Source organism: Citrus clementina, unplaced genomic scaffold (assembly GCF_000493195.1).
Source record: "Citrus clementina cultivar Clemenules unplaced genomic scaffold, Citrus_clementina_v1.0 scaffold_7, whole genome shotgun sequence".
NCBI classification, from domain to species: Eukaryota; Viridiplantae; Streptophyta; class Magnoliopsida; order Sapindales; family Rutaceae; genus Citrus; species Citrus x clementina.
The window spans coordinates 3,891,138-3,907,811 of record NW_006262075.1 but is presented as its reverse complement, the minus strand read 5'-3'; the positions used below and the strand labels follow the sequence as shown (position 1 = coordinate 3,907,811).

Below are 16,674 nucleotides of genomic sequence, written 5' to 3'. Positions count from 1 at the left end.
AGCAGTTCTTACAAAACAACGTGTAAGGTGACAACTTCCACATCCTTGCACGAGCCGCTCCTAGGCCAATGGCCACCCAAATAACAATAAGATATAGCGTAACTCACTAAACCTCTGGATAATCGAGGTAATAGTCCATAAAATGGATGGATGGTGTAAGAAGAAATATATAAAACAACAAGGCCCTTAACACAAGGCTTACACAATTACAAACCAGTTGGGCCGCCCATTAATTACATGGCAGTTAGCAATTGGTCAACGTTTACATCCACGTGGTCAGAAAGGGGTCCCCGTCTCCAGCTTCCCTTTACTCCACAAATGCTACAGAAAGATTTTGTATGCATTATTTTCCTCCATGAAAATTATATGCGGTCCCTGAATCCACAACCAAAAAAAAAAAAAAGGCTATCGGTTTTAAGTAGTGACCTAAAAATCTTTGTTCCCCGTCTTTTCTTCAATGCTCACGCTTAACTGAATCCGAAAGTGGAATTAGTTCAGGTCTTAAGCTGCTGCAATTCCACAAAATAAATGATCAGACTAAATGCCTATTGCTCTACACTTCCGAGTGCAGCGCAAGTCAAGCTTGGAAGCAGCTATGGTTCATTTATAATCAAGAACTACAAAGCTCGAAAGTCATCCTGGGGGGTCTCTGTAAGGGCCTTAAAAGATGAAACAAATGGAGGGACAAGCAGCTCTGCTGGCAGGAGTTGGGAACCTGGCTTGGAAATTGAGGTGCCTTCTGAGCAAAGACCGGTATGTTGAAGTTTCTATGTATGCATGCACTTGTAACTCGTGATTCAAAAGCACATGTTTTACTTCATTGGTCCCTATTGATTAGGAAGATTATATTAGAGAAATATACTTTCAGAAGATTCACCAGACTGCCAATTTAGTAGTTACAAAAGCTTCAGGCAAAAACAATCATGCAGTCCATATCATAGCAGGGGCCAGCGAGGGTTACGTAAATCTGCCACTGATTTGAACCGAACTAAGAAACAACATTAAAAGAAAACATGAAAGAAGGGTGAAAAGCATCACAGACGGATGAAACATATTCGAGTATATATAGGTTTCACACGTCTTGCATGCCATAAATGAATATATGATAATAAATTCATGCTTATGGTTGGTCGGTCCTAATTTAAAATAGGAGCATGTTACGAGTCTAAGGTAGATTCAGACACAACAGATCTTGCATGTTATTGACCATAGTACTTACAATTATTGGCTCTATTGTAGGTGAACGAGTACTCTTCTCTGAAAGATGGAGTTCTATACTCTTGGGGCGAACTGGGACAAGGGCCATTTATCCTTCGTCTTGGGGGTCTTTGGCTAGTAGCTTTCATGGTTCTTGGAGTTCCAACTGCAGCTGCAAGCTTTGATCCTTCAAGGGCAAGTTGAAAATGAGAATTTTCTTTACAAGTAAACGGTGTAATAATAGTACATTGTAACTATGGAAGAACCCGTTAGTGTTATTGCTGATCCGAAAAATATTCCTCGTCACCACAGGCTGGCATATGGGACAAATTTGGGGTGGTTTCTGTTAGACATTCGGAATCTTGTTTTTTTTTTTTTTTTTAAATAAAAAAGGGACAAATCACAGAAATAGAAAGAGAGGCTGTGTACATGCAGTGATTTTCAAAACTATATAGGGAAGTTGAAACATCAGATAAAAGACTGTTATTAGACATTTATCAAGATGAGAATACATATATGAATAAGCTAGACAAATTTCATTTGTTGAAAATTCGCCAGTTATTACTATTACAATATCATTGATTTAATCACCGCAGGAACCCCTGAGATTTGTGCTAGCAGCTGGAACAGGAACTCTTTTCCTTGCATCGTTAATCGTCTTACGGATATATCTGGTATGCATACCTGTCCATTGTTCATTGGAATCCATTTCATTAGCTTGGAAAAGCATCCCAGCCAAACAGTTTGGATAACAGACGATTACTTTGTTAAGCAAATGCCTTAGCAGGGGCACAGCAGTGAAATTTCTCCACATTATCATACATAATTGACTTCACATATCAAATGATTTGGCAGCAAAACCAGAGGAGAAATCAAGTCTTTTAGCAGCAAAGTCCCCACCCATGGGCATCCTAATGTTCCTTCAAGAGAGTCGTTCAATTTAAACCTAGACACTTACATATGTAGCACAGAGACAACATATTCAACTGACCCAAGTAAAGGAAGATGTAGGCAGAACCAGAGAAATTGTAGAAATCCAAACTGCTTGTGTCTCCATCATTACTCTCTATGGATCAGCTTATTCTATTCCATAATGTAGTTATTCCTTTCAATAGCTTCCGTGGCGGCCATGCACTACATTCAATTTATTACAACCTCTTAAGTTTGTTGCAATAGTTTAATTATACTGAACCATTTAATTTTGCATATTGCAGGGATGGAGTTACGTTGGCGATAGACTTCTATCAGCAGTGATACCATATGAAGAAAGTGGATGGTATGATGGACGAATGTGGGTAAAGCCACCAGAGGTTAGCACATCTTGCACATCTGTCTCTCACTTTCCTCTTTATCAGGTAGAAAGCCTAAGTAAATGACTGAGGACAGGAACATACAGCATTTTCTCATTAATTCATGGATTCAGGGTATCTGTAATTAATGCGGATAACCTTTTGCCAATAAGAGAAAGAGACTCTCAACAGCTATAACACGGGGAAGCAAGTGAATTGACCAAAATTTATATTCAGGCTTTTAACTTGAAGGACAGCCTAGATGGAAAAAATAAAGGAGGAAAGACTGAACTTCTAGAAATAGAGATGAATAATAAAAAATAATAAAAACTTATAAATGTAGTGTTTATTAGATGTTCTATGCAATTTAGCTTCTCCAAAAAAAAAAAAAAAGGCTTCTGGAAAGTAATTAGTATTATATACATTGGAGCAATGGTTCACAATGTTTCTGACACGGAATAAGTATGTGTCAATTGGCAAGAAGTACATTTCCTAGAAATTTTCATAAAACATAACAAAATTCAAGACAGCAAGTATAAAATAAGTGTGATAACCCAACCAGTAATGAGATATTTTAAGAGATATAGTAAGGACCACGAAAAAGAGAAATATTGATACTATGATAGGCAATATGTATACACAAATGCAGAGAAGTAAAAACTGCTCATTTACCTCCGATTAAGACTCCCAGTTAAAGTACCTGATGTGTCTAATCATGGACTGAAATCTGCATTTCAACAAGTACCAGGTTAATGTTCCCATCAAAGAAATAAGATTAAAAACCAAAAAGAAAAAAAGGAATAAGTATCAAATTTGACTGTTGTCAATACCTTAAACAATAGTCAACTGAAGTTGTTTAGTAATTGAGCATGTTGGAAACTTGGAATAGCAGTATAGATAACTTCTTCATCGCATATATATCAAAAGAGGCAAAATAGTAACTACACTGGAAGTACTCAAATTACCCCTTCTCCTAGTTTCGTTTGTAAACTCACACTGGAAAGACCAAGAAATCCTAACGATGGAAAAGAAAACCGACCTGGATACTATATCTGTGGAATACATAATTCTACTGAGAAATAACACATATTGCTTTTTCCTCACAGGTCCTAGCTCGTGATAGACTATTGGGTGCTTACAAGGTACTAATCCAGCACAAAAGATCATCTGTGTATTTAATTCCATATATGAAAGTATATTATACATCCTAGAGCAGTTAAATGCACTGAACCCTATAACTTCCACCTGCACATAATGTACTAGATTACAAAACATTTGCAGCACAGAAATAAAAACACACTACAATCTATTAAAGTATATTTTGTTTACAATTGAATGCCCATGTATTTTTGGTATGGAGATGTCTGCTTAAAGTGCTTTTACATTTTCTCAATATGTTAAACAGGTATCTATGCCACAATTTATAGATTTACTAAGAGATAAAGAATCTCATGGGAAAAATCTATGCTTCCAGGTTAAGCCAGTCATCAAAATGCTGAAACAAACACTGGTGGGAACAGGAGCATTACTTGTCACAGCCACGTTGCTATTCATATTTGCTACGCCAGTGGAGCAATTCTTTCAAAGTACCATGACCACAAAAGAGAACCCTGCAATTGTCCCAGCTTCAAAGACCAAGAAAAACTTCAATATAAGGTACATAGACATTGAGATTCCAACTCTCTCTCCAAAATATTTAGAATAGTACCATTCTCACAATTTTCTTTGTAAATATGCAGAAAGGAAGAATTACTTCAGCTACCAGCGGAAGTAATGTCTGATGATGATTTGGCTGCAGCAGCTGCAGAGGCTGCAGATGGAAGACCAGTCTACTGCAGAGATAGATACTATCGTGCATTAGCAGGTGGACAGTACTGCAAATGGGAAGATCTAGTAAAGTAAAGGGCAAAAATGGAGGTTGCTTCATTTTCAGTTTCATATTATAAATGTGATCTGTATTTTGCATTAAGAGGAACAATTCTTAAAATTCAAAGATTTTTCTTTAGTTCAAAGAAAATATTTAGACGATGTATTGAAACAGGCATAAACAAAATGTCCCAAAAAGAAATGAAATGGAAGCTAATGAATGATTAAAACATAAAATCAATTTATCAATATGAGGCAGAACATCATACTTAACCTCAAGCTGCGTACATATCAAATCCTTTTAACTTTTCTCCTCCTATGTCAGCAACCATCTGACTAAACTCAAAGTTGAATGAACTGCCAAAGGAAGCTTGTACTACTCTCTTTCTCCACCTTAATACTTATCTCGTCTTCCTCTGATGCCTGATGAATGATGCCAGTAAAAAACTTTAACAACACTGTTGCAGTGAGTAAAAACAGTTTGCTTTTAGAGATCAGTGCAGACACAAGAATAGCAGCACAATGGCAAACCGCTCCTGGAACAATTACATGAGTCATCTTTTCATACCCTCATAGCCTCAAAGATACCCCTACTGAACAAGTTCTTTAGAATGGCTAAGAATTTAGATCTTTCAAGATATCCAAGAGTCATCTAGCAGAATTTGTTGCCAGTCATGACTTAACTTCACTATGGCCCCGATCCATTGGATAGAATAGCCTAACCACTGTTGACCTCAGAGATGAGGTCAACATGTCACTGGGCTTAAGCATTTATAGTTCTAAGAGTCCCTAACGGTATCCTCTTAAACAAGTTTCTTGCACCAGCCAAGAATTTTTGACAGTGGCACTTCAACAATATCCCTAACTCTCCATTTCCTTTTCTTAGCATCTTCAAGATCAAGAGTTCTATATGCAAGAGCAAGCAAATACATTGCTGGGTGCAGCCTCCTGCAGATAATAGAAGTACAAATAAGAGTTTCAAAAGTCAAAAAGAAAATTTATTCACCAAATATGATGCAATACCAGATCTGATGGTATATGAAAACTGTAGTCAGCGAAAATTAAATTAATGTATACTTGTCTATTAAGATCCAATACACTAAACAAACCTGTAAAGTAATGTCAACAACAAATATATGATACAAGGTTCTAGGTGAAAATGCTGGTTCGCAAACATATACAAGGTCCTAAACTAGTGGAATTTATAAATTTCAAACTTCATTTCAAACAAAATTACATTATGTCTTCTCACCTAAGTTTATATATCTACATTAGAATACTTGCAGTTCTAAATTAAGTGACATCATCAAATACATTGAAATTCATCCCCTTTTCTCTTTCTACCCTACATCTCAGTTACTTACTTGTCAAACGGTTCGCTTGCATCAAAGCCATCCCAATGCCTTTGACGCAGGACTGTCCGGCCCTTTTTATCTTTGCCAAATGTTTCAATATACCAACCACCCACATCATGCATGCCACACCGAGGCTCAAACAACCAAAACCTGTTGCACCAATTCATCAAAGAAGAAGTATGCGTGGAAGCTTTGGACAAGAGTAAAAGAGCTAGATGATTCCCTATACTATGCCAAAGAAAACAGTTGATATTCAGGAATAAAAATTTGGAATAGTTGTACTCTTATTCAACTGCAACTTGATTGTGGCAAATGTTGATAAGCAAGCAGCTTAAAACGATTAAGGCATAACACAACTGGCCCCTACGGTGTTTCATTAAAAGCCAACTAAAACCAACTTCAATTTGAAAAAGAAAAAAGGACTTTACAGGGGCTAGTAACATCAATCATGTGCAATCAGAATTTTTTTTAAAAAAAAAAATGAGCCACAATAAATCTAGTTCAAATGGAAAAATCATATTACTTACACCAATAAAAGAACAAATACTTCTGAGGTTTGATACACAAGAAGCAGTGTGCCATATAATTTCAGAAAATCCTCCACCACTTTCATTACAGCTAAAAGAATGAACAGTCAGTTCTAAGCAAAAAGCAGACCATGAGGCATACTCCTCATGCAAGGAATATAAGCTCATTTCTTGCACATGTTAAAAATATCACTAAAATACCTTGTAAACGGATCACATTAGAAGGTCATCAACCATAAAATGCTTATCATTTCACCAACTCTAAATGATTGAGGTAAGGTTTCATTGGTCTGCAAACATTTGATGGCATAACTTCGTATAATTGGCACAACTTACTTGCTAGGAGGTAACTGGGCTCTAGTAGATCTGCACTCACAAACAGAAACTTTATCTCCCAGTTGATACCAGTGCATATGTTTAACCTTGAATACAAGGGCAAAAGAAATGTCAACAAACAGTAAAAGGCAAATGAAACATGCATAAATACAACAATATAAGCAAGTATAATAATTCTAAGTTAAGCAGGCAGTGATGGTTAAATACAAATATGTTTGCACTATCTAGTGTGAATTCACCGAAGCCAAAACTTTTCAAGGTGTCAAATATATTTCTTCAGTATAGTAACTTGAAGATCTAAAAAGTAGAATGAAAAATAGCATATTATCAATGATGAAAGCCAAAAAGCATGAAAACTGAAAGAGACTATTTTTACAAACCAGAAATGTCCGATGTTTTACTATCACATGCGTTTTTGCACCACTGCTATTGTAGACAAAGCATGAGCCCTCTTCTGGGGTAGTCCTTAAACCAGATATCACTCCAAGTGGAATCCTTAATCCAACTGCACCATCCAGAAGGGAATCCTTAGAGAACCCTTCACCAGTATGCACAGGATCTTCATCTGAAGTAAGAAAAACATGTATGTGATCTTGAGCATCTTTATGCTGAATTCCATCACGGTAGCCTTTAGGAGGGACCCTGGTGGCCACAGCAACCACCCTTCCGGACACATGCAATTCTAAATCTCTATATGCATCTGATTCATCCCTGATAATATTCTCACTTTGTAGTTCAGGAATTTGATCATTTAATACATCAGAATTCATTCTATAGCTAGCATTTTCAATCGGCTGACTTATGCCCAAATAATCAGATGTAGGAGTCAGTTTCTTATTGCACACAAAAGACAATCTGGGAGTATCATTAACCAAGCAGACCATTCCAAAAAGATCACGGCCTGACACCAAGTGAAGAACCTCTGGAGTTTCATACAAAGACCTCTCCTCAGCTTCAAAACGGTCAGGAAGAAGGTCAATGGACTCAATAACAGGACCGTAATACGCTGCATGTATTGCAGAATAAAAATTTGCTTGAAGTACATCAACATAGCCTGTCCCAACTATCACCTTTTTCTCGGACAATATATCATTTACAGCAAATCTATACCATTTCAGCCATTCTACAACTTCCATTTGCCTATTAGCTGCCTTATGGGATTCATACATCTGCAACTTTGAACCTTTTCTAAACTGTTTTTGCATAGGCTTCCTTTGAGCTAACAAATATTGGTCATAATGTGCCCTCTTCTTAGAGTCTGAAAGTATCTGCAATGTGTCATCAATTATGTTTCGAAGTCAGGATTTGATATATTAAAAAAATTAGACCTCAATAACATATACTATTATTACCAACAATGCGGCTCCATATGGATGAATAACATTTACATGTACAAAATCATCTAACAACAAGAACTCCTTTAAACGATACAACTACCAACAAAAACTTCCAGCATCACAAGACTTGCCAAATTACACTATATACATGGGTTCTGTAAAGCAAAAGAGTATAGGTTACAGACAGAATGATATCTGGTAAAACAGAATCCTTTATATTCTAGTATTAAGCATAAGTAATGAAATTCCTGCAAGGTGATATTGCCTACTTTGAACTTGAATTATATGTCAATTCAGCCCTTAAAATTCCTCGTGTCAATAAAAATGTTCATAACAAAGCATTTTCTACCAAAGTTTCTCATTCATAATTAGTTCATTTAATCGTGCCTCATGAAACCCAATCAAATGTTATTGCTTAAGCTACAAATAATTCTCTAAATTACCTTAATTTCATTAACCATTCTAGTCTCTTGCCTATCAACTATAATTTAACATCGAAGTTGAAATGCAATCTCTTTGTTTTAAAAAAAAAAAAAAAAAATTGCTGCAGAAATATTAGCATCGATTCCTCTGATCAAACAAAACTTGATATCCATTAATAAGATAATGTCAGAAATGCATTCATATCACGCGATTAGTGAGACTCAGAGAGGGAGAAAAAAAATGCTAGAACACATAATACTTCATAAGCAGCGAGGATTCGAACGAAATGTTTCGAAGCAGAGGAGTCGTTCTTAGAGTCGACGAGGTCAGGGTGAGTTTCCTTAGCTAATTTGCGAAAAGAAGCTTTGATTTCGGCAAATGAGCTAGTCTCTGCTACTTCTAATATATCGTACGCGTTTTCTACGGGAAACTCGGTCCTAATCGACTCACTGTTGCTGAGCCAGCGATTTGTGGTATAACTCGGATATGGGTAGTGATGGCACCAACTCCAAGAGTAGCTATAATTCAATTGAATTGGAAGTGAGGAAAACTGCCGGTACCGATAAAGTCCGGCGAGAAATGCCATTTTATTTGTTGTTCTTTTGTTTAATTTCGAATTTTGGCAGTAAAAACCAACTCTTGAGGCTGATGATGATGTGATGATCCTCACTGAAACGATTTCAAGCTGGACTGGTGTTGCGATGACGAACGAGGACGTCAGTTTTGAAATGTGTCAACATCCTAGTGCCAGGAGACGAGGAGATTGTGCTGATGGCATGCGAGATTGGGAGGTGAGGCTTGTGGCCCATGTCACTGTATCATGTTTCATGGGCCAGCCTTTATAGAAGAGAAAGGCTTCGTGTTAAAGAGGAGCTTTTAACACCCCTCTAAAATCTACCTAATACCCCATTTTACATTTTATTTCTCAAAATATCCCATTTTAATTTTATAATATAAAATTCCATATATTAAAATAAGTCATTTTTCCATAAAATTTTTATGACGTGTCCACATGCAATGTAATGCGAATAATCATTATTCGTTTTCTTTTATAGATGCACCACCATCATCACATTTTGTGGTTAATTTATGAGCCACAACAGTTCATTTCAACTTGTCTGAAGTTTCAAAAATCCACTGATAATAAGTTTCCAAAGTTGAAATATAAAATTTATATTCAATTAATGAGACCTTATTTTTTAAGGTAATGTAATCATTTGAGCCTTATTATTTCTCCTCAAATGATGAACCTATACAATATTAGTGCCACCTCAATTGGAATATAATTTTATATTCTATAAATATATATTTCGTCTTTATATTTTAGGTTTTAATACCCCGTTTAGTTCTACCTAAATAAACTTGTTGTTATATATTTAGACTTCTATCCTTATTTTTTTCTTGACTTTTGCAATTAATAATACCCTTGCAACAATCTTGGGGCGTTAATGAATACAATTGTTAATTTATCAAACTAACACTAAAACTAAAAAAAGAATTAATGTAAATCTTTCTTTTATTATTTTACTCTTAAGGCTACTTTGGTAAATTAATATTTTTGTTCTTTTCATTAATAAGTCCAAGGTTGTTGTTAGGATATTATTGCAAAAATTAAGAAATAGGAAGGACGTGGGTCGTGACATAATTAACAATAAGAAGGCCTTAAGGTTATTTTTAATTATAGAGATTAAACATATACTTAACCCAAAATATAAGAATTAAATACACATTTATCCAATCATGTATTCTCACTATATAAGTGTACCAATTATAATTACATTTTAAAGATTTTTGAGCTACATGTGAATTTATATATTCTTCTTATACAACAACCCAATTACATGATTGTATTTTACTTAACACAATCTGATATCATCATATGGTAACGAATTTGCATTTTCCGAAAAAAAATTAATAATAATTGTCATGTGTGAAATTGGTAGTGTCTTTTTCTCCCATTACCTTATTTGAAAAGAGAAGTGGTCCAACAAGGCCGGGCCAAAACCGAATGATGCCCAAGCGCTGAGACCCAAATTAAGCTCGTTCTTAATTTCTGTATAGGCTTGTAAACGGGCTGGAGTTTGAATCGACAGTGACGTGATTAGTGATCTGACTCCAGTTTAGGATGAATATTGAGGACGAATGAATGAATATACAATTACCAGACGGTAATGTACGGCACCCATTCTTTGTGCCATCGCCTGGGGGCAAGTAGTAGTAACGATCAAGTGCGCACAATTGTGCGGTATGCACATGGCAATTTCTCATTGGGAAAGTTGTGCTGTAAACCCGCACCTAATCAACAAGTAGAATAAATTATGTTACATATCCTAGCCTCCTTGTATGTGGCCATCATGTATATGGAAAATTCACAAAGGGGATGGGTACTGCAATAAGAATGAACCAGAGCACCTTGCCTTTTCATTTCTCTTGTCTACGGCCTGCTTGTGATAAAGAAATGAAATTTACGACATAATCTCTTTATTCATAAAAATAACAGGGTGGGAATCAACTCGCCCAATTTGTGAAACCGACCCAACCCGTATGAGTTTTTTACTGGTTGGGTTGGGTTATTAAATTCCCAATCCGCACTGTTTGCAGGTTGTGTCGGGTTGAAAATTTTTAATTCAACCCAACCCGTCTACCCGTATATGTAAAAAATTAAAAAAATAATATAAAATGCATCTCAGCAACTTTCTCAATTATAGAACCCTAAACTCAAATGTTCTTATTTAAAAATCAGTCGCTCATATGCTCACGCATAGAACACAACGACATCACAACTCACAAGCTTTCTTGAAAAGCTGCCCAACTGCACATCATCTCATACACAAGTTCTTTCTTCTTTCTAATTTACTAATTTATTATTGTTTTGAAACAAGTTGGTCAATTTTTTTATTGTTAAAAGTAGAGATGGCAAAACCCCGGGCTGGGTTCGGGTATTGCCATGACTGGACCCTGCCCGGATGCAATCGGTCCGGGTCTGGGTACGGGCCGGGTTTTAATCTGGGTACCCGGATTTTATTTTTTTTAATATTTTATGTGCATATATTTTTTATTTTTTGGTAATTTTATAAGTTTTAAATTTATTTCAATAAAATTTGACATGAAAATATAAATTTTAAGTGTTTAAAACTTTATATATGTATAATAAATGAGTCAAATAAATATAAAATATTTAAAATAATATATATTTTATAATTTTTTTTAATAAAATTCGGGTTCCGGGTTTATCAAGTGATACCCAAGACCGACCTGGCTTCATACTCGGGCCGGGTAACTCCCGGGTCCGGTCCGAGTCCGGACCGGACGGGTATTTTTACCACCTCTAGTTAAAAAGTCTAGCCCATTTGATTTGGTGCTTTATAATATTTTTTATTGATAAAAGTTGGTCAATTTTTTGTTGTTATGATAGTGTCAAGCCCAATCGGAGTAACATGAATATAATAATAATTATTATTACTATCTTTGGGAAAAAGCTTTTCGACAAATATCTGTTGGTCATTGTTCTACAGTAATATTTTCAGTATTAACAAGTCGTGCTCTTTTTTTCTCTTATTCATTGGTCTCACTCTTTAGACTTTAATGTTTTGTATTAAACAAGACTTTAAATTTATGGACTTTTTTTTTCATTAGTTATGTACAAATAATTTGATTGTTAAACTTTGAAATGTTGAATTTGTTGTAAGGATTTTAGTATTTGTGTTTTTTTTTAATTTTTTTCAATTAATTTATTTATTTTTATTGAGACCATAAAAATGGAATTTTCAAAAGTCCAATCCAATCGACCCAACCCGCAATTATATAGGTTGGGTTGAAAAATGTAATGGGTCAAGTTGGGATGAGTTTTTTCAACTTGTTCTATATGCAGATTGGGTCGGGTTGATAAACAACCCAACACGTGCCCAGCCCTAAAAAATAGCACAAGCAGCTGCAAAAGACAACAAAAGATTCATTTTTCTTTTAAATGACATCTTCAAGCAATGGCAAATAACTACACGCATTGGATTTTGAATCTATGACATGCACAATGTATTTTATATCTGTAGGTGCCATTTTTTAAAGGCGCCAAACAATGTCACGTGTCTATTCTTTTCGATAAAAGAAGTTATTCTGAAGTAATAAAATTCCAATTACTCTAGGGGAATAGCACCCAAGAAAAAATTCTTCCAGAGTTCACAAAGATGACAATAGGAGGAATTATTTCCTCAATCCATTAGTTTAGGGAAAATCACACCCAAAGGTCATAATGACAAGAAAATACGCACATGTAAAATAATTTCCTACGACCAAATTCACTTCCAGGCTACATAAATGATGGGTGACACATGTCATTAGGTTGAAGGTTAAAAAAAAATCCTAGATCCACATCACTCGGCATTTATAAATAGAGACTCATTTCTAAGAGAAAAAGATATTTGGCCTCTAAAACCATTGCTTATACTTATAGAGAGAAAACTATTTTCTCCGTCTTCTTTTTTTAATCTTGATTAAACATTAATTTAGGGGTCGAAGTGTCTTTTTCAGGTACTGATTCCTCTGGATTCGAGGCCAACAATCGTGACAAATTCTCCACGAGTTACAAATATATGTAAAGATAAAAAAATCTAGCACCTTCAATATCCAACAAAAAGGACAATGATCGTCTCTTAGTGTCTCTTAGTAAAATGCATGGTTAAGAATGAACTTTGAATTTTAATGTTAACAATCAAATTTCATTCATTTTATTTGTAATTACGCTAACTTTTTTCACTAGATTTAAAAAATTCGAATAGACCACCAGAGAAAAAAAAAATCTAAGACAGAAATTTAATCCCAGCAAAAAAGTCCATCACTGGTTAGCATAGTGCGCAAAGCAGTGGTAGGCCAGCGGCACTAATAATTGCATGCCAAGTTGGGAAGACTGTTCTACGATTGCACTCCGTCAAGATTTTGGTCTCTTTAATTTCTTCTCAATATTGGGGCCTGGGATGGAAATATGTCTCTGTGAATTTAGGAAAGTTAACATCCTGCGGTGCTAAAATGTTTTCAAGTCTTACAAACATTTACATGCACGCACATGACTGGAGAAGAAAGATTTACAGCTGTTGACAGGACGAAATTAACCTTTTTCCAATTAAATGATATTTATGAATGTAACTCTTGTCTTGAAATTAAACATAACCTCGCACAGGCAGGCGATTACAGTGTCAAAGGTACCCACTGCCCACCACCCACCCACCCACCACCTACAAAATTAGAAATTCACAAGGTAGGAAATGGGTTGCCATTAAAGTTTCTGCCGCAAAATTGGAAATTTTGAGACAATCAATTAGTTGAAGCTACCGATATTCATTCTACATTTCCATTACTCTCATGGCATCACTCGCCTGTGGTCAAGCAGCCTCTACAGAGAATGGATAGCTCAGAATCAGAAATAAAGTCAAACACTTCTATTTTTTAAGTATCTCATTTCGGAATTACGAGAACCACTTCTGTTGATATGGCTATACTGATCAATTGGTGGAATGATGATGTTTAGAATTAGTGGGCATAAGATGCAAAGAGACAAAAGTATCTCAGCTGCCTGCGTGGGCTTTGGATAGCCTTACATATTGGCATAAACAATTCTGAAGAAAATAATTCTTGGATAGCCTTACATGTAAAACGCACAGCTTGGCCTCCAGGCAATGTCATAAATTGATCAAAATCTATTCTTAGTTTCTTTTTGTTGTTCTCAAATTAATTAGGTTGCATTTGAAATTTAATTTGATAAGGTTGCATTTGAAATTTAATTTGATATAGGGTGGGTTTGAAATTGAAATTGGACAGCTGTAGTTTAAAATATATAATTTTAAAGTATTTGATAAATACTAGTTGCTGTAATTTGGAAGCTATCTTAATATGATTTTTCACTAATATGATGAAAAATATATCATATCTTTAATAATTTTATCAAAATTATTTTTAAAAAATTATATTTACTATATACTATTAATTTTTATTTCATAATTATAATTTTTTTCATAACAAACTATAACACCTCAATCCCAAACGTTAATACTTTCATTTAATTATTAATTTATTATCAACTTGTGTGAGAAAGAGACGAAATCCTTTTTGGTCTCATTAAAAGTATAAATAATAATATAATAATAATAAACAGAAACATGACATGAAAGCTTGGAGCTTGATTTTGTCTATTAAAATAAAATTCAAATGATTTCATTGATTCCTTGTTTATGGAACATGCATGATTAAAATGGCAAAGGTGATCAACAGCGAAAATGAATCAAGATTACACTGTATCTCTTTTACATCATCGCCCACCAAGAAAGAAAAGTTATTCGATTTTTTAATCGATGATTTGTCTGTTTGGATTAGTTTAATAATTGACGGTCCCCATCCATGATTTTGGTCGGGCAGCTTGATGCGATGATCATTTGTTTTGTTCTAACTTAGACGATAAGGATGTGTTTAGAAGTGAGGTACCGTAATTTTTAAATAATAGTTGTTATATAGTAAAAACTACAACTGTGGAGTAGAAGTTGAGAAAAAAAATTGCTAAACTGTCAAAAATTTATCAAGTTGTCAAAATCTAACTATAAATGTTACCAAACACCTTAATAACTGGGATTTGATAGTCCAACTATGTCACCACACTTCTAAACGAGCTACAAGTGTTGGAACTCACAAGGAAATATACCAATCATGCGGATAATATATATATATATTGTTGTAAGAATAGATTATACGTGAAGATTGGTTTGCTAGTTTGAAAATAAAATAAAGATAATACATAGTGGATGGATATCACCTTTCTTGCAAACTACCTCATCAAATTAGAATACAAGAAGAAAGCCAACTCCTTTTTCACATAAATTTTATAAGTTTGAATGCCAATGGTATTTCATTTCATCTGAACAAGTCAAGCGTAGAAAGGCATGCCCTGTCGCAATTATTCTTACAAGAAATGTTATCTTTCCTACCCCAATTCGTCTCACCCAAAAGAGCATCAATTTGCTTCTAAGATAAATCCAATTAAGTTGCAACACGTCTGATCTCCATCCATCGTTAAAATAAATTTCAAATTAACCATTAGTATATTACGACTACGTATTAATTATTACTAGGTTTTTCTTTCTTTTTTTAATATATTTTTCTATTTTTTATTTATAATTCAATCATAAGACGCCAGATTACTCTGGGGTTAGGAGTAGTGGGCAGGAAATGGAAGAGGTAAAAACACACACTGGACAGGTTGGAATTCAGAGTCTGTCTCGCATTTATGTCGTAGTCTAACCAAACAGGGACTTTCAAATAAATTAATTTATGATATAATTGACCAAAATGTGTCATTATCATATTTTTATAATTTAATAATTACATCAAAAATTCTAGATAAACCGGATGGTTATATGATGAGAATGGCTGAATAATGCTACAGCTCTCAACTAATGTCTTAAGTGATGAGTTTCATTTGAGATAAAGCTAAAAAATAATTTTTACTTAAGATTTTAGCAAGAGAATAAATTATGAATTTGGAAGAGGACCTTAGCTATACTATATGTACTCAAACACGTAATGGATTTTATATTATAATATAAGAACAATACATCGAAATTCTTTTCTCTTTTTTTTCTTAAATTGTATATATCATCACATCTACACTTAAGTAGAAGGAGGACTAAAAGAAAATCAACCACGTCAGTGTTCCTAATTCCAAAAAAGTAAATATATGGACTCCACATATTTTATTTTTATATTTTCTCTATTTTAACGAGTAAACATCAGCAATCATTTTTTATTTTAGATTCTGATTTTCTAATCCTATGAATGAACACACGCTAGAAACAAATATTACCAAAAATGAGCTAATCTCCGGGATCAAGTATTTCAAATCTGACGCTTTATATCTAGAACTTTGCCGTCATGAGAATGCACGTGATCCCTGGTCCACTTTCCCGAGCTAAGATCCAAGATGTTATGTACAAGCAAAGCAATGAGATATTTTAGGTTATTTTAATGGGTAATTTTTAAAAACCTTCCCTGAGGTTTGGACTTGTTGTAAGTAGATGGCGAGAATTGATTTATTTATAAAAAACTCCCTACCGTCAGTTAAGTTTAACATTGACCGTTAGTTGACCGTGCAAAGACAATATTACCCTTAACAATAGTTTGTAAACGAAAATAACTAAAAAAAAACTAAAATTATTGGTGCAAAAAGCACAAACTTGTGGTTGGGGGGGTTAAAAAGGGGTCCCCAAAAAAAATTAAAAAAATCTTTTTTTTTTTTTAAAAAAAAAAAATTTTAAAAATTTTTTGGAAGGCTTTTTTTTTTTTTTTAAAACAAAAATTAAAAAGG

The 16,674-nt window shown here is 34.4% G+C and overlaps 2 protein-coding genes across 5 annotated transcripts; one reads left to right on the top strand and one right to left on the bottom strand.

Moving 5' to 3' along the window:
• Positions 1–196: 196 nt before the first annotated feature.
• Positions 197–4,556, top strand: LOC18035726 (protein CONSERVED IN THE GREEN LINEAGE AND DIATOMS 27, chloroplastic). 3 transcript variants are annotated; one of them, XM_006425982.2, is made up of 7 exons: positions 197–753; positions 1,240–1,392; positions 1,794–1,871; positions 2,412–2,507; positions 3,593–3,628; positions 3,961–4,142; positions 4,226–4,556. In XM_006425982.2, exons 1-7 carry the CDS (start codon positions 529–531, stop codon positions 4,386–4,388), a joined length of 933 nt encoding a protein of 310 aa, XP_006426045.1. In that variant the 5' UTR covers positions 197–528; the 3' UTR covers positions 4,389–4,556. The 3 variants fall into 3 exon arrangements, with proteins under 3 accessions (XP_006426045.1, XP_024036380.1, XP_024036381.1); XM_024180612.1 differs by having other exon boundaries at positions 3,892–4,142; XM_024180613.1 differs by lacking the exon at positions 3,593–3,628.
• On the bottom strand, positions 4,264–9,092 carry LOC18036083. 2 transcript variants are annotated; one of them, XM_006425981.2, is made up of 6 exons: positions 8,590–9,092; positions 6,951–7,838; positions 6,571–6,656; positions 5,717–5,857; positions 4,627–5,300; positions 4,264–4,318 (listed from the first exon to the last, which is right to left on the bottom strand). In XM_006425981.2, exons 1-5 carry the CDS (start codon positions 8,914–8,916, stop codon positions 5,156–5,158), a joined length of 1,587 nt encoding a protein of 528 aa, XP_006426044.1. In that variant the 5' UTR covers positions 8,917–9,092; the 3' UTR covers positions 4,264–4,318; positions 4,627–5,155. The 2 variants fall into 2 exon arrangements, with proteins under 2 accessions (XP_006426044.1, XP_024036379.1); XM_024180611.1 differs by lacking the exons at positions 4,264–4,318; positions 4,627–5,300 and having other exon boundaries at positions 5,816–5,857; positions 6,235–6,656.
• Between the last annotated feature and the right edge of the window lie 7,582 nt (positions 9,093–16,674).

Coding starts and splice junctions, on each gene's coding strand:
- LOC18036083 (XM_006425981.2), bottom strand. CDS start 8,916: ATGGCATTTCTCGCCGGACTTTATCGGTACCGGCAGTTTTCCTCACTT. Junction 7,839..8,589: donor GAATCCTCGCTGCTTATGAA/GTATTATGTGTT, acceptor GACACATTGCAG/ATACTTTCAGACTCTAAGAA. Junction 6,657..6,950: donor TAAAACATCGGACATTTCTG/GTTTGTAAAAAT, acceptor CTTGTATTCAAG/GTTAAACATATGCACTGGTA.
- LOC18035726 (XM_024180612.1), top strand. CDS start 529: ATGATCAGACTAAATGCCTATTGCTCTACACTTCCGAGTGCAGCGCAA. Junction 754..1,239: donor TGCCTTCTGAGCAAAGACCG/GTATGTTGAAGT, acceptor GCTCTATTGTAG/GTGAACGAGTACTCTTCTCT. Junction 3,629..3,891: donor GACTATTGGGTGCTTACAAG/GTACTAATCCAG, acceptor TATGTTAAACAG/GTATCTATGCCACAATTTAT.